The 23,595-nt window shown below is 34.0% G+C and overlaps 2 protein-coding genes across 12 annotated transcripts; one reads left to right on the top strand and one right to left on the bottom strand.

The window, feature by feature from the left end:
- The first annotated feature begins 1,754 nt into the window (after positions 1-1,754).
- LOC128179941 (phospholipid scramblase 1-like) lies at positions 1,755-17,067 on the top strand. 11 transcript variants are annotated; one of them, XM_052847629.1, is made up of 12 exons: positions 1,755-1,856; positions 5,016-5,114; positions 5,445-5,477; positions 6,395-6,523; positions 8,938-9,015; positions 11,608-11,747; positions 12,336-12,500; positions 12,682-12,843; positions 13,244-13,288; positions 13,744-13,766; positions 15,181-15,201; positions 15,686-17,067. In XM_052847629.1, the coding sequence occupies exons 2-10, from the start codon at positions 5,033-5,035 to the stop codon at positions 13,762-13,764; spliced, it is 855 nt and encodes a 284-aa protein (XP_052703589.1). In that variant the 5' UTR covers positions 1,755-1,856; positions 5,016-5,032; the 3' UTR covers positions 13,765-13,766; positions 15,181-15,201; positions 15,686-17,067. The 11 variants fall into 11 exon arrangements, with proteins under 11 accessions (XP_052703589.1, XP_052703584.1, XP_052703588.1 ...); XM_052847624.1 differs by lacking the exon at positions 13,744-13,766; XM_052847628.1 differs by lacking the exon at positions 15,181-15,201.
- Positions 16,572-23,352, bottom strand: LOC128179940 (galactoside alpha-(1,2)-fucosyltransferase 1-like). Its single transcript, XM_052847622.1, has 2 exons — positions 23,248-23,352; positions 16,572-21,201 (listed from the first exon to the last, which is right to left on the bottom strand). The coding sequence occupies exons 1-2, from the start codon at positions 23,259-23,261 to the stop codon at positions 20,259-20,261; spliced, it is 957 nt and encodes a 318-aa protein (XP_052703582.1). The 5' UTR covers positions 23,262-23,352; the 3' UTR covers positions 16,572-20,258.
- Between the last annotated feature and the right edge of the window lie 243 nt (positions 23,353-23,595).

Here is a 23,595-nt window from a genome sequence, read left to right as displayed (position 1 = left end):
AAGATTGAGAAGTTGGAGTCATAAGCATAACCCCCCCCCCCCCGGATTAGGAATTTCATGATTTGGGAAGAAAAAAATTTTGGTAGGTAAGTTTTAAGTTTTTTTTGTTAAGTATAGGTATACCCCCCCCCCCCCCCCCACGGATTAGGAATTTCATGATTTTGGGAATTAGTTTTTTTTCCCTCAATATTTCTGAGGATTAGTCTAGCCCCCCCCCCCCCCCCCACTTTCAATTTGCTTCCGACGCCAGTGTTACTATTATCATAGAATCCATTTACTAGTAATTTTTATGGAACTTTGATTACGTAAGATAATTGACGTTTGGAGACCACGTCATTGACGTCACAGTAACGTCTGTTTTAGGTTTGAAGATATATCTACCGGTACATACCTTTCTCTATAATTCTGTCTGTTTCCTAAAACATCAATCTGACGTTCGAGTTTTGACAAATCATTTTTCGTTGTTCATAAAAAAAGATAAATAGCGCTTTTTCCCATCATTTCGCCCCAAAACCGTGTTTAAACGAAAATTACCAGTGACTAGAAATAGAAACAGACACATGTCGCATTAGGTACTGATTTTATATGGTGTCTGTAACCAATGACTTGTCATGAATTCAGAAAAACCTGCATCGAAAAATAAATACATGAATATTGAACTATGTGTATAAAGTCAGTTGCTATTCTGTCAGTTATAGCTTAATTGAAGAGATATTCAACTTTTTTGCATACCATGAATTTTCCTATATATCCCTAGACCTGAAGCTTTTAAAGATGTCGTGTAAGACAATTAAGACCCTCTGAACTTGATAATTATGCAATTTGCGGGTTTTTTTAATACCATGCGCGGATCCAGAAATTTTTTCCAAGGGGGGGGGGGGGGTCCGACGGTTATTTCTTCACTTTCCCGGGGGGGGGGGGGGGGTTGAGGCATATTTTAGTTATTTCTAGTATGTAATTTAAAGAAATTTGAATCCTTATCCCCGCTGGATCCGTGCATGAATATGTTTTAACTAGGCCCCAAAATTTTGTACAATATCGAAAATGTCTGATATTTGCCATACGCTATAATATAGGCGAAATCGTAAACAAAGTGCCTCTTTCTGGTATGGCTTTTATTTTCTCATATCGAAAGCCCATTAATGTTAATGTTTGTTTAAAAATATATATATTTTCACGTTCAAACGTTAGGGGCCATGAAAGGAAAAACGTCACAAATGAACATGTCTGTTTCATTGTTTGGACAAAGGTTCCTGTTTGGCATAACTGTATTTTCAATTTCAGTTTCTTTATTTACCAATTAAACGTTTTGAAAATGTGACGTGAAAGTTCCATGTTAATTTGAGAGATTTGGAGTTTATTTACACCTGTAAAAAGAGCTTTAGTTACACCGGGGACAGTGGGTGTCTAGAATTTTTTTAAAAAATTGAATTGCTCGGGGGGGGGGGGGGGTCTGCCCCCTCCCCTTCTAGATATACTGCATGTAGCTTTCGTTCGTATAGCGCTTTACTGAATTTTATGAAATTGTCTTCATAAATTCTTCACAATATAATAATGTCACTCCTATTTTGTGGAATATATGAACTAAATATAGTTTCTGGTCTTTTGGATATGATGTCTTTAGCTATTATAAATGTATTATTTAATGAAGAAAATGCATTTATATTAGCTTAGAAATTTGAATATTTGCTTTATGTTTATAAAGAGCAATTCTTTCAGAGGAGATTAATTATAGTTAAAATGACCACCTTTTAACCGTCCGGAACATCGTGCCGTTCCAGTTTCAACTTCTAGACCCGACCTGAACAACAACACTGAAAGTTTTGCAAGGCGTTGTCCAGAGGCAGAGTTTGTAGGTAACTACTTTTAATCATCTTGATTTTAGCATGTTTTGATAAAGTAAAACATTCGAATAACTAAGAAAAATGACAACTGTTTGTTTGCTATAATATTATGTCCTTTTACTCCTTTGATAAGATGTGAATGTATCGTAACGCGCATAACGTTGATTAACCGATAGTATACAAAATCGAGTGAATCGAAGCAGGCTTCAAAATTACTCTTGTATCCGTAAAAAAAGTCGATTCGTTTAAAATAAAAAAAAAAGGAAAATAAACACAAGGGATACACATAGCCTTATGTTCTTAATGCGTAGTATGTCATTACTTCACTGTACACTAATGACTTGTTCACAATTAACTTGGCTCATTCGGCCACGCCGTACCTATGTACAAATACAGTACAGTTGTGTAAAAATAATTTTTCATACTATTGTATTATGTTTATGACAATTCAGAAATATGTTTGAAAGGCCAGCATAAAAACTTCCCTTAATCATAAAGATTTGAAGAAAAACTGTAAATTTATGTTCAGCGAATCTACTTGAACAAATAAGGTATATATTGATTATTATCACAATTTGAACGAATCACAATTCTGTATTTGTTTTTCTAAGATCAATATAATAAAACAAGAATTCAATTCACATCCTGTGTATTGGTTAAGTATGGGTATTCATCAGGCTAATGACTATCCCAAACCTGCTTTACCTGTTCATGACACGTTACTGGCAAATCAACATTTTTATTTTTATGAACAATCGGTACATTGTGAAATCCAATGATATTGTTATAAAAATAAGTCCTCTTTAATTTCAATACATATTTATATGATGAGTAGCTTTTGACAGAAATCTTTAGTGAAGCACATTGAAATGGTGATAGTCATGATTAAAGATCTTGGCTTCACATGTGTGTGTACCCGACCTCCAGTGAAGTTTAACCGCTAAGATCTGCTGCGTACTAAGTAACAAGGCCCAAACACTGTGACGTTAACACTGCAATATTCAAACATTGATCAGAATAGCGTCATAGCGAGAGCAAAAAATAGTTGGGATATTTAAATAGATCACTTCTGTAGAGGTAAGTGAAAAGATATTTAAACAGGTATGTGGGTCGAAGGTTATTGCAAAATGTTTTCTTTTTTCAATCATAGATGATTAAAATACATGTACTGAAATGTAATTACAGATCGTTCGATAGCTTTTAAATGCGTATTAACCAGTGAGTTACAGTATTTGACCTTGTATGTCTTGAATTCTTAAAACTGTAGTATTTTGGCTGTAGAATACTTGCAAGTAAGAATTTCCTGTAAGTATTGAAGTATTGTGTAACTACAACACGTTAACCACATGGTTAGATAGACAAGCTATTGGTGATTATGTTTATTGAGGCATTCACTAATCCAGAAGTTGGTTAAGTGTTGGAATACAGGCATGGCATAATGTAATGCGTTGAACATTTGAAACTACTTTAAGAAAGTTAGATATATTTTTTTGTGAAGTTCACAAACATGGCACATGGCACTGATCTCTGTATATAGCTTTTCAGTTTATGGTTACCTGCATTAAGTGTTTGTTTTTCTCTTCAAAACAAACCATACATTCTCAATTGTCACCAACAGATATAGGGGTAAAACTGTCTCACCTGTCAAAAAAACCAGATTTGTACATATTGTACTTGTATATTCTTGTTTGTGGCCTTATTTCTTGAACAGTTGTCTTCAGTGGTAAGACAGGGTTTGCTTCTGTTGTAGAGTGATGGCACACTGTTATCCCATTCAAGATTGTGATATGTAAATTCTATTTCTGGTCCTATTGTGGGATACTAATTCTGATCCCACTGAAAGTGGACCCACTTTAGGATATTCTGCTTTAAATCCCAGAGAGGGAAAACATGACTAGTTTTTTATCTTGCTCTAGGATTGATTCATTATATAGTACTATGAAAATGAAAAGAATAAGATTGATTTGATGGATCCGTTGGGAGAACAACACAACAAGCATGATTCGTAAACATGTATGAGGTTAAAAAAGTTAAATCATCAGACACATACAAAAAATACAATGTGAAGTGCAGTGAATAAAAGTGGGACAGAGATGATAAATATTGCGAATTATCTCCCTTGTGCAGAGCAAGCTGTTTTGCATTCTGCAGTTGATAGACAGTCCTCATAACAATATCAATGATATAAGGTTAGAGTATGTCAATTATTGATAATATGGTAGGAGATCTACATGTGTTTGGTTATAGTATACAGAAAGCTCTAAAGATAATGACATATTTTTTTAAACCATAGGAATTTCTGATAGTACTTTAATACACAGTTTCCCACCATATACCGCCTGGTACAAGAAATAGCAAATTAAATTACCTACAGCTCAGTAGCAAACCATTTGTTTACTGTAAGAATCCCCCCCCCCCCATCCAAAAAAAAATATTATAAAATTCTAACAAATCTGAAGTGGAAATCCTTTACTTGATATGGTTTAATCTTGATAAAAGTGAAAGAATCTTGACAGGATATTGAATTATGCACAACTTAGTTAATCTGACTTACTCCGTTTACTATGGATATACAGTCTAATATTCAGTCTACAATATAGTGTTAGATACCGGTGTGAGTTTAGGTGGGACAATTAGATATACATGTTAATTTGAAAGAATACAAGTTTTAGGTTAATTTGGGTGGGGCGATGATCTGTATCCATAACTATTTATATTCTGTTCCGGCATATATAGACTTATTGTAAATCCACTCTGTCTTATATCCTACTGGGATCAAAATGATACAGGAAGTTAGGACTGCAGACAGAGGGATTGCCTTCAATACACAATCATATGTACCTGTTTATATGTCAAATAATGTTGATTGCAAACAGATACACATGTTATTCATTCCACACCCATCACACGCATGTAAATCCTTGATTATAAGTCCACGACTTGAATGTAAATCTTTGTGTGTATTGATTTATATTCTTTCTAAGTACTGACTTAGTTTGAGATGTAAACCTTTGTGTGTACCATATTGAGTTTTATTTTTTACAAAGTACCAGCTATGTTTGAGATGTAAACTTTTGTGTGTACCATATTGAGTTTTATTTTTTACAAAGAACCAGCTATGTTTGAGATGTAAACCTTTGTGTGTACCATATTGAGTTTCATTTTTTACAGAGTACCATCCACTAACCATGTCTTACCCCAAATCTGAGATGGCAGGAGGCGGGCCTCCACCACCAGGGGCACCAGTACAGGCCCAGCCAGCTGCCGCAGGTCAGGGAACTAGTTTATGTAGCTGCAATAATGTAAACCTTAACTTATCTATTTTTATTTGATTATCTTAGAGAAATGTTAAGAAGTTTATGCAATAGGTAGTTTATCCAAACTAATGGTAAACTGGTGCAAAGTTCAACAATTTTTTTTTTTATAAATTTCATTTGAGACTGTATGTACCAGGTACTATAGCGCACTACAGTAGTTTTGTAAATCCTTGATTTGGGTTGGGGTGGCCATTAAGGAGGTGAGATGAGGGTCATACATGCCATTGTCGTTTCGTAGTGTTCTTTTACAATATGGTGAGAGTTTAGACTGATTTTTTGACAGAGGAGGTCCCCTCCAGCTACCCCACACAGCCAGGTAAAGTGTGTACAGGTGTCCCTGTAACAGCTCTACTACTGCTTCAGTAATCATTGAGTGACCGCTGTAACTGTTTAAGTCTAGTCTGCTCAGTAGCTCATTCTGACCAGAGGTTTTAATGTGGTTATTGTAAACCAACCTTTATTCGTGTACAAGAATTTTTGTGAGGTTCGCAAAAGCCACATCTTTGCAAATATTTCTCACCTTGAACCAGTCCTTGTCATATGGTAGTTTTAACAATATGAGTTTGGATAAGGCTTGGTCGCCAACATGTTGTCGTGAACCAGTTTATCGGAAGTAAATTGCGAAATAATGTCGTCATGAATAAAAGTTGGTTTATGGTACATACATATACTTTTGAGACTTGGTTTTACGTTATTAACTTGAGTTAGATTGTTTTATGTCTTCTACAGGCAAAATATTTAATAAAATTGGTGAAGAAAAATGTGCATTAAAAATTCCAAGAGCTTTGAGTGATTTAATCAATATGTGTTATGCCATGTATTAATGTTTTGTTGGATTTTTATGTATCATGTCATTATCATTGTTATACTGTGGTATCACCAGTATCTGATTCAATATTCCTGGTGGCTCATGAAAACTCCTCACCCAACCACAAATTTACCTCCTTTACAACTAAAGAAACAATTTCGATCTCTGTTTCATGCAGTAGATGCTATCTGTATATATTCCTCTTTTCATGGATGCAAGTAAATCCAAATGACATTGACTGAAACCGAAAAGAATTTGACAACTATGGAAATTGCCCCCCCCCCCCCCTACAAACTTAAATGATTCCACAGTAATAAAGGACTCAATCTGATTAACGATGTGTATGTAATTAAGACTATTAATTGTAATTCAACCTGAATTTGACATCCTTTCTGTATGTGATATTTTGCCTTCCTGTTACGTAGGCATGCCCGGGGCCCCCGGAGGCTGGATGGCCGCCCCCACACAGGTTCCTGCTAACTGTCCCAAGGGACTCGAGTACCTGGCACAGGTGGATCAACTGCTGATTAAACAGAAAGTAGAGGCTCTGGAAGGTAATACAGAGTGAAAGTAAGGGCTCTTAAAAGTAACTGATGCTTAAAGTAGAGCTCAAGTTATTTGAAACTAAAAGTAAAAGCTTTTGCATTTGACATAACTATGGTATTATAGAGGCCCTTGAGGGTAATTGAAAATTAAAGTAGATACCCTTAAAGCTTTAATTGAATATTAATTGGAGGAGTCAACAGGTAAATAGGTCTGTTACAGTTATTCAGGCAAGAAGTACTTGTAATATAAGTATGACTATGTATGTAGTTTTAAAAATGATCAAAGACATACAAAGAAGTATTTCTATGAGAGGTTCAAACAGGAAATCATATATATAGATAAAAAGATTGAAACTTTAAAAAAATTTGATGCTTTTAAGTTTCAAATGTAGACAAAACTAGAGCAAAGCTCGTTGCAAAGCAACGAGTGGGTCTTCCGTTAATGTTGGAAGTAAAGCTGTAAGTTCCTGTAAGAAGCAGAGCTCTTATACCAATAGTAAGAAAAACTAAAATAAAAAGATGAAAAAAATCGAATTAGTCCTGGTACGACTTAACAAAATACGAATTATTTTAAGTACGACTTAACAAAAACCTTTCTGATTTCAAGAACGACTTAACAAAAAAAATCCGATTGTGTTTAAGTACGAATTAACAATTTCCGAATTATTTTAGGTACGAGTTAATTTATCTTTGAACACAACACTATTTCCTTAACCAAGAACGTGGAATCAAAATTTCCGGAAAACTCAATTTTTAAATCCCAATATCTCTGTAATGCATCGTCCGATTTTTTATCAGTTTAAATTAAGTTTTATAAAAGCCCCTTTGTTGCTTTATGATTTATATCAAATTATTGATCAGAAAAGAGTTATTATAAAAAGACTTAGTAGCCCTTCAGGCCCTTAATTTGAAGGGTCAGCCCCTTTTTCTTGATATAAAAAAAAGGTCTTGCTAATATAAACATATTTTGTTCTAGAAGTGTTCATGAATTGTCAACCGTTCTCGAGATATCTAAACAACTGTATTTTAGGGGCCGACCCTTTAACCCCTTACCGGGGCCACTAACAACAAAATATTTGGTATCATATTGTAAAAAACATTATTTCTAACCACTTTTGTACTACATTGCTTTTCAAAATATTTCTCCTTTTTCAGATATTAATGATCCAAATATTGAATTATGGCCCCTTGAAACCCCTAATTACATAATTTATGACTTAGGTATGGTATTGTATAGATGAACAGATGTACAAACAACATTTTTGCTTCTATATTTAATAACAAATTATTGTTCAGTAAAGAGTTATTGTAAGAAGACATTAGAGCCCTCTTGGCCCCTAATTTGAGGGGCCAGCCCCTTTTTCTTGATATCAAATGAAAGGTCTTGCAAATACAAACATATTTTGTTCTACAAGTGTTCAAGAAATGTTAACCGTTCTTGAGATATATGTACAAATGTGTTTTAGGGGCCGACCCTTTAACTCCTAAATGGGGTCATAAACAAAAACATTTAAGGTAGCATACTGTACAAAACATTATTTTGAGCAACTTTTGTTCTACATTGCTTTTAAAAATATTTTTCCTTTTTCAGATATTAATGATCAAATTTTTGAATTTCTGGCCCCTTGAAACCCCTAATTACGTAACATATGACTTAGGTATGGTATTGTATAGATGAACAGATGTACAAACAACATTTTTGCTTCTATATTTAATAACAAATTATTGTTCAGTAAAGAGTTATTGTAAGAAGACTTTACAGCCCTCTTGGCCCCTAATTTGAGGGGCCAGCCCCTTTTTCTTGATATTAAACGAAAGCCCGTGTAATTTGAAACAACTTTTGCATTATATATTTTAACAAAATATTTATACATCAAAAGATATCACAGAAAATGTGCAAAAATTTCGTGAAAAAATTTGGTGCTAATTTTCAGGTTCAGGCGAGCTTTGAGGCCTTGAGCAATTTTCATCATTGGAAGCATGGGGGTACATCTACATACATTCATCTACAATCCCTGAAAATTTCAATCTTCTATCTTGATTAGTTTCGGAGGAGATGCGTGGACAAAATGACCCTTAAAAATTTACAAAATCGTCAATATCTGAAACCGGAAGTGACGTCATCATTTAAAAATTTTATAATATGTAGCGCCGATCATGCTTTATCCGTCCTGAAAATTTTGTGCGAATCGGCTATATAGTTTTTGAGAAATAGCGCTCCAAAAAAGTCAGAAAAAGAAAAAAAAGAATAATAAAGAAAAAGAAACCGTAGAATAACAAGAGGGTCTTCCGTTGGAAACGGAAGACCCTAAAAATAAATAAATTCATTACAGATATTGATATGATTATACCATTAAATATCAGCTTTACAGTTTTCTATTATTTTTTTCTCAGTTTTACAGAATTATCTCTGTTATTTTCAGCTTTTACTGGATTTGAGACCAATAACAAATATGAGATTTTGAACTCCTTGGGACAGAGGATTTACCATGCAGTGGAGGGTGAGTAAGAAACAAGATAAAAGTCAGAGTATCAACAGTACCTGAAAGTGGGGTCAGAACTTTGTTTATAAGATGAATAAAATTTAATTTCTGATTTACAAAAATAAATGTGGTCAAACTGTTGTTTATGTTCCATTTAATCTTTGTAATAAGTAGTGTCTATATGTCTACTAGTACAGATATCTGCTGCTGTACCAGGAATTGTGTGTTTTATGTCTAACACAAGCTTTGTCTGTATGTCTGCTTCCTATCTCTTCAGACACCTGCTACCAGGACATGTCTGTATCTGTTTTATGTTTAACACAATCTGTGTCTTTATGTAAACTTTTAATCTGCTACCTGGAACTGGCTGTCTGTGTCTGTTTTATGTCCAACACAAGCTGTGTTTATATGTAAACTTCCTATCTCTACAGACACATGCGGTTTTACAACATACCATTAATTAGGGCCCAACTCTGCGGGCGCCCTATAGTGATCAGTCTGTCTGTCCGTCCTTCCTTCCGTCTCTGTCTGTCTGTCTCTTGATCGCTTGTCTGGAGCATTTCTTCTGTCCCCTTGGCCAAATATGGCTCAAACTTCACCCACAGAGTGCCTTTGGGTAGAGAGTGTGCATTGACCTTGAACAATATTTCTAGATCGAGGCTGAAGGTCATGATTGAATTATATGAAAAATCCTTGTCCATGGCATAGCTTCTCACCCCTTGGTCCAATCTGGCTCAATCTTCACTCACAGAGTGCGCTTAGTGAAAGGGTGTGCAGTGACCTTGAATGTTGTTGTAGGTCAAGTGTCAAGGTTATATTTAATGGTGTGCAGCAACTTTATAATTTGAAACTAGTCAATGTGAAGGTCATAGCAGATCTCTGTATTATTATACCCACCGCAAACGAAGTTTGGGGGGTATATAGGAATCACCTTGTCCGTCCGTCCGTCTGTCTGTTCAATTCGTGTCCGGTCCATATCTTTCTTATGGAGAAACATTGGAAGTTCTAACTTCACACAAAGATTGCTTATGACCTAAGGGTGTTTCATGACCTTGACCCAAGGTCATTTGGGCAAGGTCAAGGTCACTGGCAGAAAAAGATCAAAATTCGTGTCCGGTCCATATCTTTTTAATGGGGAAACATTGGGAGTTCTTACTTCACACAAAGATTGTTTATGACCTAAGGGTGTGTCATGACCTTGACCCAAAGTAATTTGGGCAAGGTCAAGGTCACTGGCAGAAAAGTTCAAAATTTGTGTCCGGTCCATATCTTTTTAAATTGAGAAACATTGGAAGTTCTTACTTCACACAAAGATTGCTTATGACCTAAGGGTGTGTCATGACCTTGACCCAAGGTCATTTGGACAAAGTCAAGGTCACTTGCAGAAAAAGTTCAAATTTGTGTCCGGTCCATATCTATCTTATGGAGAAACATTGGAAGTTCTTACTTCACACAAAGATTGCTTATGACCTAAGGGTGTGTCATGACCTTGACCCAAGGTCATTTTGGCAAGGCCAAGGTCACTGGCAGAAAAGTGCAAAATTCATGTCCAGTCCATATCTTTTTAATGGACAAATATTGGAAGTTCTTAATTCACAACAAGATTGCTTATAACTTGAAGATGTGTCATGACCTTGACCTAAGGTCAGTTGAGGAAGTTCAAGATCATTTTAAAAAAAAAAGATCGGGCTCAGTATACTTAGAGTTCAAAATGTTTATATTAAATGGCTGCTTGACATGTGGAATTTTGTTTGATTCAAGTCATGTTCGTTAACATAAGGATGCAAATGTCCTCATGCATTAACAGTTAACTTAAACTTAAATGGAATTTAAAGAATAGAAATTGGTTTGTGTACTCATATCAGCATTAACAGTGTTATTAGAAAATAGAGCAGTTGTTATTTATAGAAAATGGATGGTGAAATAGATTCATCCAATACTTTCTATAATAGAAAAAATACATGAGTTATGATTTTCTTAGCGGGGGGTATCAATTGTGAGCTTGCTCACAGTACCTCTAGTTAGTTTAAGACTGTAGATTATTTCCCATTTGTTTAATCAGGCTCAGGTTGAACAAAAATGCCTGTTTATAAGGGGTAATGAGATTGAATTAAAAGTTTTATGCCAGCTGGAAAATTTATAAGTTATAAATCAAGGTAAAATTCAAAAATTCAAAATTTTCAAATTTTCAAAGGTCAAATTCAAAAATCAAAGCAAAATTCTCTGAAATGCCTTTCATTCTATTGTCCATTATTTAAGCTGGGCCCTTTGAGATGGTCACCATCGCAATGATGTCTAGTTGCTTGTTTGTGTTTGTTTTATGTCTAACACAAGCTATGTCTGTTTCCTATTTCTGTAGGCACCTGCTTCTTTACCAGGGGTGTCTTTATGCCTGTTATTTCTAACTCAAGTTGTGTCTGTATGTTTGCTTCCTATCTCAACAGACACTTTCTACCAGGAACTGTCTGTTTAATGTCTAACATGAGCTGTGTCTGTATGTTTACTTCCTGTTTCTGCAGATCCTGTCTGTAACAGGAATTGTCTGTGCTTGCTTTATGTCTAGAAGGAGGCTAGGAGCTATGTCTTTATGTATACTTTCTGTCTCTACAGACACCTGCTGCTGTACCAGGAACTGCTGTGGAAGCTCCCGACCTTTCGACATGAAAATTCTGAACAACCAAAATCAGGAAGTTATCCACCTGTCTAGACCACTTAGGTGTAGCAGCTGCTGGTGCCCTTGCTGTCTACAGGTAAGTCCTTTATTACAGGTGGTATAGACTTCAACTTTGAGGTGTATTTACATGTGCCTATGTGGATTTTAGCTTTCATTATTTAATCACAGTTACCTTTGAATGTGGTATTCACATTCCAAAGGAACTAGGAAGTAGAAGTGCTTCGTAGAGATAAGTGTGGACAGTTCTTCATTCAAGGAACAGGTTGTCGATCAGAAACTAGGTTGTCATTTGTTAAGTGCCATTTGGTAGTCTTCACTGTACACATTATGGCGCCTCTAGCATCTTTTTCACAGCTTCTTGTCACCTAAGTGAATTACCATACACACAAATATATTGTTAAAACACAAATACCAATTCACTTAGAAGAGTTTGCCTTATTGATCAATCAGAAAAGCCGCCAATTTATGACTAAATTTATAAATCAGACTGTGCTAAGTATTGAGTTCACTAATTTTTTTAGTTTATGGATGTGGGTGGTGTTTAAGTGACCTCCCATGTGTACAGAAAGTAACAGTATGTACAGTAAGTTAACAGTATGTACTACAGACACAATGTACTACAGATATGAGTGATTGCTGATGTGATGACCTCCTTTGTTTACAGAAAGTGACGGTGGAGGCTCCCCCTGGTAAGGTCGCTGGGTACGTGTGTCAGTCGTGGAGCTTGTGCAAGCCGCGGATGAGGATCGAGAACGCGGAAGAGGAGACCGTGCTCAGGATTAAAGGACCCTGTTGTCAACTCAACATCTGCGGTGACATTGAGTTTGATGTGAGTATGATGTCTTCTTTATTGGAGAATTTCATTAAACACTGAGCACTGAAAATCCTTTTGTTTTGGCTTTTCCATTGAAAAAATCTTATATTTGATCATTTTACTTTCTGTTTGATGTGTTTACTTTCTGTTTGATTGGTTTACTTTCTGCTTGATGACATTACTTTCTGTTTCTCAGGTCTACGCCCCTGATGAGGAGACCTATGTTGGGCGTGTCACCAAGCAGTGGTCGGGACTGGGCAAGGAGTTGTTTACCGATGCCGACAACTTTGGAATCTCCTTCCCCCTGGATCTGGACGTGAATGTCAAGGCCACACTTCTTGGAGCAGTGTTCCTCCTGGTCAGTGTGACATTTAGCATAAACTTTATTGTATACAGGGAAATTTTCCTCCATGTTTGGGCAAATTCAAGACAGGGTGAAACCATTTTCAAGGGTAAAAGGGCAAAATAAAAACAGGGCGAAAATAACCCAGTATACAGTATTCATTTGATAATAGTGCAAGATAGGTTAGTGTTAAAATATTAGCAGTACTTAAGATTGGAAAAACAATGTGTATTCCAAATAAAAAATATTGATGTCATCAGAAATATCATGAAAATGACTTTAAATTTTTGGATTCCATGTTTCCTAATAGTTGTAATACTATAATATCCATATACACTGTAAATGATGTACTATCAATGATTAAATGTACTATCAATAAAATTGATTGAAATTTTAATTTCTGCTCTTTTTACAGGACTTCATGTTCTTTGAGAACAACACAAAGAAGGATGATAAAATGGTGAGTTGTTAAGTGTGGATATCATTGTGATGGAGTGTTGTACTGTCATATTATTTGTATAACAATTCAACTAGTATATCTAATGATATATATCATTACACCAACTTCATGTCAGAGCAGAATAGTTGTATGAATCAATGTACTAGCATGTTATTGCAGCAATTGCTTTATTTACCAGCATACATCATTGTAAGGAAATAAAATAGTCAACTAGTCATCCAGTAATACAATGTATAGACATACAAAAATCAATCGGGCAAGATGTAATTAGAGAGGACTATAATGGCAGGACTCAGCTGCTGGTCAATGTCACGATATCGTAGCCATAGCGGAAAGAATATTCAATATCCAACAAGTATTCACATGCATGTTTAAAATGTCATTAGATCTTTAGATGGCAGGTTGCTATCTCTGCTTACCTTCGCCAAATTAACTTTCATGTTGTTTTTGCTTAGTCAAAATCTGGATATGTATGAGCGTAAGTTTTATTTTTTGATTTTATACCAAACCTGCTTTACCAATGCTAGGGCTCTTATTGCTAGGGGTCATTTTGTTTTTTTGATTCATTCATAGTAAAAAGAAAAGTATATATTTTAAAATATGTAACTTGCATGTTAAATTTCAATATATGTGCATACTGCTGTTTTATTCTTACATGTGTATCTACTGTTATATCGATTTTATGATAATTAGCAAATTAATCTAGTTTTTGTCTAAAATTGCCATGTTTTGGAAAAAAGTGCATCCAAATATTTTAAAAATCCATTTGTAACAGTTGCTAAATCGTGAGTTAGCTTAAGATACCAAAAATTATGGAGTGAAAAAAATTGTGGGTGTTATGTTTTAAATTTATAAATAATGATTCCCAGGAATGTTGTATATAGGCAGTCACCATTCTGTATATTCTGATATCCCGTTGAGATTTGTGATGTACACAGTGGGCAGATCTTTGCATGCAATAACCCCAAACAATTCCTCCTAATGCTTTAAACCATTTCTGGCGGTTGTAACAACATAAGGGATGGGACAATTAAGGGTTGATTTATTTGGGTCTATTTCAATTCAAAATGCATCATGCATATAAAAGAGATTACATTTAATGGAACTCCATCTGGGGAATCAATGTTTTTAGAAAAGTTTAGATGAAAAACTTACCGGTAGAAGGTTTTTCTTTAGGGAGCTGTAGTTCTGCAGTGTGTTATTCAGACCTTGTCACGGTTGAAGATATGCATCATACATTTATGAACTTTATCATATGCTTGCAGAATGTATCTTTTGAGATAAGATAGTTTGTACTCAGTATCATTGCTAGTAATATACTGTAGCTGCTAGTCCTGTTCTTAAATTATATATAGTTACTGTATTTCTTTACTATGTTTTATAACGTTATGGAATGTTAAACAATATTTTAACACATACCAGTATATTTGTATGCAATAGCAACTTCTCATGCCTTTATGACATAGCTTAGAAAAACACATATATGCCTTTCATGGCAATGTCTAAACATCATTGGATGTTCAAAACTTATACAAATATCAAGTTACAATAAACAAATGCCTAGAAGCTTTAATTTCTTTTGTGGTGTTAAAATTTAAGAAGCTTAACTCAAATCCCAACATATTTTACACTGCCCTGTATTAATGATCCAATTTTATGTAAAGAAGGGGGATGTCATAGATTTCAATGTTATACATTCCAATTCTTTTTTTCAACTTGTCAGAGAGGCTGAGGAAGTTGCAATTTATATGAAGCATCTGATAAGACAATATTTTGTACAAAACCAATAGCAAATATATATAGAAAAGATCTCATGATGCAAGAATTTTATGCAATGAAATTTAACTTTATAAGTATTTGAAGATATTATTTATGTTATTATGTATTTGAAGGACAAGCACAGCATGCATTAGGTTTGTATATGAGTGACAATATAGGGTGCTTTGTAATAAAGAATTGAAGGGAAGCACATTGAATAAAAAGCCCAGTAAAGTTAATATTACTCCAACTAATATTACTGGGATAAAAGCACAAGACTTACTTTTTTCTTCTATTTCAAACACTTAAAAATCTTAATGGCTGAATTCTTTTTTGAATTGCCTAACATCAATTTCACAGCTTTTAAACATTTTTAAAAGTACTTTTGGAAGCTTGAATAACTAATATATTTTTTGTCCACAGAAGTTATTTTAAACGATTAAAAGTGCCTTGTTAGTTTACTATAGTACCGGTACAGTAAAGAATTATATAACAAAAAATAATAGTAAAAAAGACCATTGTTGGGTCATATTAAAATGTGAAAATCTATTAAATTTGCTTTTTGTTTTTTCCAAGTGATTTCTTATGAATAATAAGATCAATATCTTTTTTAATGAGAAATCTGTGCATGTTTTACAGAAACACGACCACCACTAGATGGCGTGGAAGCTGCATGTCTCCATGAAATCAGGGTACTGGATCAACGCCATTCTCCAGAACAGTTCTCTAAACGAACATCACTTACAGTGTAGCCTTTGATTCTACCATGGACTCTTTACTTTTCATTTATATGTTTTATACAGAAGATTTTTAATGCAGTTTGATTCTGAATGTAATTCATGTGGATACTTTTATGCTGGGAACTTTCCTAGGACTTCTTTTATAGTTGATTTTGTGTTAAATCCTTTGTCTGCCATCACTTTTAAGCGTTATTGGAGCAGTATTATGATTTGAATATCATAGAGATATTTGAGGATTTTGTATGAAGTTAAGTATCAATCATTGTACAATAACATGTACTGTATTAACATTCTCTCATTTCATGGCCTGTTGATATAGATGCTGTCGTATAAAGACATTCAGGAATAATCAAAAAATAATGTATAACATGGTACAAGGGACATTCTATTGGCTTGCTGTGTAATACATGTAGCTATGATATTAATTTTTGGTGGTCATCATTCTCTAACAAGGCTTATTCTGCAGCAATACATGAAATCTCTATGTAGACCTTCCCTCGGTAACTTGACTATACAGCATTATAACAAACTATATGTAGATCTGCATTTAGAGTCAAATGACCAAAGATAACGATTGTAAAGTCCACTCATATTTCCTTGTTAACATGAACTTATTTATTTACAACTGTTGGAGATCAATCATATCTATGTATGTATTCTTTTTATATCAAGTTTAAACTTTTATTTTTACTTAGTTTATTTTGTGTCTTAAATTTTTTATATGAAGAATTTTACTCTACACTTTTACTGATTTACCCTGTGCTTTTAATGGCATTGTTTCTATAATTCACATAATCAAATTCAACTTTTATGACATCAATTTATCGATTTTAATTGCTGTTTTTTCTATGTAATTCTCAAGACAATAAACACTTTTTCAAGATGAACAAGAGAAGCTGTATTTGTAATATGATGACTTCTGGACACTGTTTTTTTTTAAATATTGTAATAATTGACTAGAAAAGTACTGATGATATAAAAAAAAAGAAGCTATAAATTAAACTTCTCATTTTGAGTCATCTCAAAGACTAAATTTAGTAGTCGTTGTTTAAATATTTTAATTTTTGCATTTGACTTGAAATACATGTATATACCTATAAATTTTATTACGTAAAAGTATGCTTCCATGATTTCTAGGGGATGAGGACCGCATCGCCTCTGCACATATTGTGTGTACCCGGTAGTTTTCTTTTACTATATATGTATGTAAAATGTTGTGATAATTGATTCTTGTACATCTTTTTATAGAATATTAAATAATTGCTTCGTTTCTCTCTCACATTGCTTTTTATGTTTGTGATTAAGGGTTAAAAACTTTAGCCCACTTATGTGCCCAGACTGTATAAGGGCTCTGTTAAAAGATTTCTGAAATGAACACAAATGTTGCATATAGTCAAGAAACAACAAAAGAAAGTTCTGTTTTAACAGGTCGGGTACACTACCTTATATGGATAGCATTATTTAACACATGACAGTATTTTCAGCAAACAGATTCTCCAATCCAGTGAATGAGTTGCAATGCATGACGGTCTACAACGTGTTTACGATTCAATAGACGCACGTGGTTTTTGTGTTTTATTCACAATATTTAATTGCTTGCCGGAATGTTTGTACATCTTGATTTTTACTTTAGAAGGTAAAAAAGGAAAGATTACGTACCATTAACTTTGTTCCATGCTCACATTGAAAAATACTGTTGTTTTAGTTGATCAATTGTTGCTTCAAAAATGATCAGTATCAAACGACTTACAAACATACGCATACAAGTACAAACAGATTTTGATAAGAAAAAACTGCACAGTTGTGTATTGGTGACTTTACCATTGTGCACTAGAAATAAATACATGTACAGGTAACTGTACATTTTTAACATACGTGAATAGCCATGGTAGTAGAAATGCACAAATATACAAACGCAGAAGCGCAAGCTGTGCAGCATATAGTATTTTGTCCGTTAAGCATTCTGATGAATGTCCCTGAAGAAAATATCAACGTGCATTCTAATAATAATGTCTTAAATATGGGATATCACGTGAAAAAACGGTACTCTCTGCTTCTAATTCTTTGGACTTGCCTCTCTTTTGAACATTGACAATGAGGTATTTAAAATAAAATAGGTTTATATAAGTCCTCATATGCAATATTTTTTAAATGTGAGCATAGAAATTGAAGTTCAGACATAATTGCCCATATTAATTTCATAAATTCGGAAAAAATCATTCAAAATGAGTTTCCAAAGAACAATTCAAAATGGTATATATTTTCAATACGCTTTGCATACACTGAAACTTGTAATAGCCCACAATGCCATGCAACTCATTCACATGATTGGTTTGTCGATAAAAGTAAACAGATGGCTAATTTAGTATGCAAATTTATGCCGAAGTCACAAGATATAGTGGTCTCGACCTGTGTAAACCTCCCTTGAATCAGTGATCTTATGTAGGTGAAAGTACTGTAATGTATTATAAATCAGTTTGCCCATAATAGTAATGTGTAAAACTTTTAAGCAATTGACTTTTGCTCAGTTTCATTCATTTATATCAATTTTTCCACTTATAACTAGCTTTAACTTGTTCTAATTACTTAACAGTGCTATAAAGCAATTGGATTTTCTGAGAAAATTGCAAAACTTAAGTTTTAGAGTAAAACCATAAGAGTTCATAAAAACTTTCAACTTATTAATATTTAAAAGAAACAAACAAATAAAAGCTCAATTTTTATAGTTTATTTTACATCCAATGACATTAGCTAGAAGATGTAATTACAAACAACTGAACTGATATTTGATGAAAGTTAAATATGTGTAATCTGAGACTTGTTGACTGAACTATGTAAGCTTTTAAAAGCATTTAGAACTCTGTGAAATAAACCAAACGTAAATAAAAAGCAATTGTAATGTTTCCTGACTAATGTTTGGTTCATGGCCTCATGCACATTTATCATCTTTATTTAAATGATCTCAAAATTATATTATCATCATAATTAAGCCATATCAACATATATCACAACAATCTATGTAACAGTGCGCCTGGGAAAAAGAACAAGCTAAACCTACAAATTCATTTATAAATTTTTTTGGCAGCATTCCATAATGCTCTCTTATGCTTTCTCCGATAGTGCTATGCCAAAAATGACTGACATTTAACTCGTAATATACCGTAGGCTTGAAGACAATAGACCCCTTTCACGCTATATTTATCTCTATAAATTTAGAAGTGGATCAAACGTTTTTGCTCTTTCAATATAAACTGCAATGCCTGCCTCAGATGACAATTTTATTTTTTTTTTTGGGGGGGGGGGGGGGGGGGCTTAGAGATTATATATACATATACAAGCAAGATCCATACTTTACAGGCATATCGATTCAATTTTAAACTAGTTTTATATACAGTAAGTGTAAGTTAGGAAGATATTAAAAAATGATTATATACTGGTAAAATTGCTATCAAAAATAAAGCCTCGTCATTGTGAACTAAATAAAAAAGAAGAAAGTAAAGAACGATTTTAAGGGGAAGCAAGTCTATGTATTTTGTAATATCTTTTTAACATAGAAATATTCTGTCTCTCTCTCTCTCAAATTCTTTGACGTTAGCTAATAATTGTCAAAATATCATAGTTGACAATGACGCAAGAGATGTGTAATTCCTGCTGCGGTCGCCACAACGGTAGCACCATAACATATTATACTTAATACTTAGTAAGTATAGAAGTAAAACTGTCACACCTTTCAAAACCTATTATAACATTTGGTTCATTATTTTCCACAGTTGTATTATATTGTTGAGTGATGGCTGATATTTGACAACTATAATAATAAATCTTCTATAGTATTGATTTCATCAATGAAAATGCACATACTACGGCTCCTATTATTTACAGAGAACTTTTAACTTTGAGTTATAATCACTGTTTTGATCTAAACTCTCTCTGCCAGGTTTGGTCTGATCATTTTCTTTAAAACTTGTTCATCACAACTGATTTGTTCATCAACATTTTCAACAATGACAGTAGACATATGGTAATCAAATACACTAAAGTTTATCACACAACATAAAGTCACTATGAACCAAGGGGCATAATATTTTTTTAAATTAGAGCCACACACCTGATCATTTTTATAGTAAATCTAAAAACCTGATGCTTTCTACTACAAATTTTCATGGTGGTAATGCAGCTTTAAATTAAATGATTATCATATAATAAATGTACAAAAAATAAAAGGAATTTACAACATTTTTGGTATGGTAATGTTGAGGAGAGTAATGTGTACAAGTGCTATAAAATAAACTGTATAAAATATAAATCAAACACGTGTAATCCAGAACATAGACATGGTTGTCCATCGTTAACATATAGACACATTCATGCCTGTACAAATGATTGTACTTTACATATATACCCTGACTCAATCTGTTATAATATGAGGACACTATATTAATGGATACAAAGGGCGATACAATATATGGGCATCACAGTGGGATCCACCAAGGCGGATAATAATCCTTCCGTATTGTGTTGTTTCCCATGACTGTGTTTGGCTGTGGGTAACCATGGTAATAGATGACTTCACCGCCACACAGGTACCCCGCCCACCAAGAGTAGGAGCCGGCACTCATGACCATGTGATCACAAGACGCCATGATGGCAAAGTCTAGATATCCGTCGGTGTTATGCGAGTAATGGACATCAGGAGAGTCGTCTAAATTGTCCATTGACCATATCACATCATTGCTACACAGAATAAACAATACGTTCTTGTACTTCTTCCTGAAATAATTCATGGCTCTGTAAAAATAAGGTATTGGGCCAACGGTATAGCCCTTTCTTTTTTGCCTCACGAAATCTCCTCTCCTCACGTGAACAGCCACTAATACAGCATCTTGTTTTTTGTGCTCCTTTCTTACATTATCGATATAATCCATAGCGGCTTTTTTCAGATGATCATGAAATACAAAATGTTTCTTTCGAAGTTCTAACCTCACATTTTCAAAATATCTCCAGGATTGTAGATAGCCCATTAGATATGCCCCCTGAGAGGTGTCCAAGCTCTCCGTCATATTACACCAGCCTGAGGGCAGCTGCTCTTTATATCGCTTGTATGTATCCAGATTTTCCACACTGCCCTTTGCAATTGGTAATTTAAACATATTCCAGATGGTGGTGGACTCCACTAGAATTGGAGTCATATTATTTCTCTTGGCTGCTCCTATCAGAGTAGAATACTCAAACATATGGTTGCCATTTCGACCCCAGAATGTGACCGTTACCTTCTTCCTGGGGTCGGGGTCTGACATAATGGGTGGGGGTTTGGGTTCCAGTCTCATGGTTCCATCGTACCGAGTGGAGTACACCAATATCAGCACCACTGTAATGGCAAGGACTCCCAGGAACCATTGCTGTGCTTGGACTACTCTGGTGAAATAAAAATAGATTATTGTAAATAAATGATCTCAAAATTTTTAAATTTTAATCAAGTTAATATTGAAATTGTTTTGAAAATTTGTAATATCCTGTACATGTACCCAGTATATTGTTTCCATACCAACAAAATATTTTACTTACATTAAACATCATACCAATAGATTACACAGTTAGAGGTAGAATTTCATCCCTTGTCTTATTTCGAGTCAAACAAGTCAATCATTTAAAAAGTCAAGAAATGTTTAGACACATTTGTTAAGCTTAATTTTTTGTAATGTTGAGTCAGCCTAGGTTTTGAGGAGCTTATATTGTAAATATACTTTTATGTCTGATGACTCTATTCAACAAAACTGAAGATTCCTTATTTGCGCAAATACTTAATTCCTTGATTCAGCCATTTTCCATCAAATCGCAAGAACATATAATTGTGAATGCTGGATTTTTATCAAAGTTTCATGTAGTTTAAATATGTCAGAAAAATGAAAGCAAGATTTAAAAAATTCGCAAGATGTGCTCCTCACGATTTTACACGGATATTAATTCCTCGCGTTTAATTAGGAATCTACAGTACACCAATGATCAGCTGGTTAGCCTTTATAGATACACAAGGAGACACATTAACAGACTGTTTTGTCAGGAATAAATATTCTAAATAACTTTGTTTCCATTAACCTTGCCAAATGTTTGAATCATGCGGGATATGAAGGTGGCGACATTGCAGAAAAGTGCATAACCCACATTAGTGGGTTATGTAAATTTTTTCTGCAACGATTGCTACCTTTATGACCCGCATAAATACTCAAACCACTTTATTGTTTATATTAACATCTTTCTTTTAACAAATTTATATATTGATTGTAAAAAGCAAGTTAAATCCACTAAATAAATGTTTATCTACATCAGTACGTTAGCTAAAAGAAATAGCCAAATCATTTCCTATATAGGAATTTTAGTCTGACATCATTATGATTATTTCGTGCAGTCCCTGATTTTCCTTGGATCACTGTAGGTTTCATCAATCAATTAATTAACTTTAAGTTTCTTCAGAAATAGAGGGGATCATACTTGGTGGATGTAAATGTATAGCAACAAGGGCACCGCTAAGCGGAGCATCCCCTTCTGACATGAATTATAGTGTGGGGGATGCATTATTTAGGTATATACAGTTATGTCAATGTAATTGAGGAGACCAAATTGTACTAACCCTCTCTACTACAATTTTTATTTTACCTGTACTAGATCTAAATCCCAAAAATATCAAGTTGTTGATTTGAACAGTTTAACTGCTTACTTTCACTTTAGTTTCACAGTAGTGAAGCGAAAGTAGTTATTGTCTAGTCGTACATAAAATTTCTGTTTAAAATTGTGTTATTTTTACAATAAATTGAAACGTATTCAACTAATTGACATGAAAATTAAGAGGGTTTGTACTTTTACAATGCCAAATAAGTGTACAAAGTTTGATAAATATCCGTGCAAGGGTTTTCTTTAAATCTTGCTTCTAAGCTTAAGAAGACACACATACATACACACACACGCACAGCAGCAATGCTATATCCCCTCAACAAGTTGTGCAAGGGGATAATAAACCCTTGTGTGCAGATATAGCTTTCTTTCTGTCAACATCTGTACAGTTTGCCTGATTTTCAAAGAATAAATAGTTTAAAAAAGATACAAGTTCATATTTTGGATTTTCAGATTTGAAAAGGTTGAGTTACGATTGAGGAGTAAATTATGAACAGGACAAGTACATTTTGTACTTGGGTCACATGATGCTTCACTCCTTGCCAACGGAACAACTGGGTAAGTTTTTTATGTCAGTACTTGCTCCATTGGTGACATATCTAGATATTATTTACAGTTTGATTTTTTTTTAGCTAAAGCATAATCACACGAAGTGTTCATTGTTTACAGACTACAGGGCTCGCAACAAATGACAAGGTATAACCGGTTTCAATTTGATCTTTCACACGTGCAGATTGTAAATAAAAACAAATTTTTTTTTAATCCGATATACAACTTTAGGTATTGATTTACCTTGTTGTTCCCATTACATGGAATCAAAGACATTAAGTCAAACTGGGTTGGATCATTGGACCACGGTCGCTTTCAGTCCATGTTGCTACAGGAAACGCTTCTAAGCTAGCTAAAAGTAAAATTGGTAATAGCATTAACATTTCCGGAAAATATAATTTGAAGTATATCAAAAAAGAAATGCATCCCTTGTTGTGTAATTGACATAATATATGCCATCATTTTAATGCATGATGAAAAAAGATGTAACTTAAATTACTTTCCATAAGATGTAATGTCGCAAAAAGGGCATTATATTAAGCCTTTTAAATTTTAACGCCATATAAATTCCCAAACGGTCCATGGGTTATA

The sequence above is a fragment of the Crassostrea angulata genome, chromosome 4 (genome assembly GCF_025612915.1).
Source record: "Crassostrea angulata isolate pt1a10 chromosome 4, ASM2561291v2, whole genome shotgun sequence".
In the NCBI taxonomy this organism is placed as follows: domain Eukaryota; kingdom Metazoa; phylum Mollusca; class Bivalvia; order Ostreida; family Ostreidae; genus Magallana; species Magallana angulata.
This window is presented reverse-complemented; position numbering and strand designations above follow the sequence as displayed.

Bases quoted from the DNA above. Each gene is read 5' to 3' on its own strand.
- LOC128179941 (XM_052847624.1), top strand. From the start codon at position 5,033: ATGTCTTACCCCAAATCTGAGATGGCAGGAGGCGGGCCTCCACCACCA. The intron at 9,016-11,607 runs GTGAGTAAGAAA...CTGTCTCTACAG, and splicing joins GATTTACCATGCAGTGGAGG to ACACCTGCTGCTGTACCAGG. The intron at 12,844-13,243 runs GTCAGTGTGACA...CTCTTTTTACAG, and splicing joins TTGGAGCAGTGTTCCTCCTG to GACTTCATGTTCTTTGAGAA.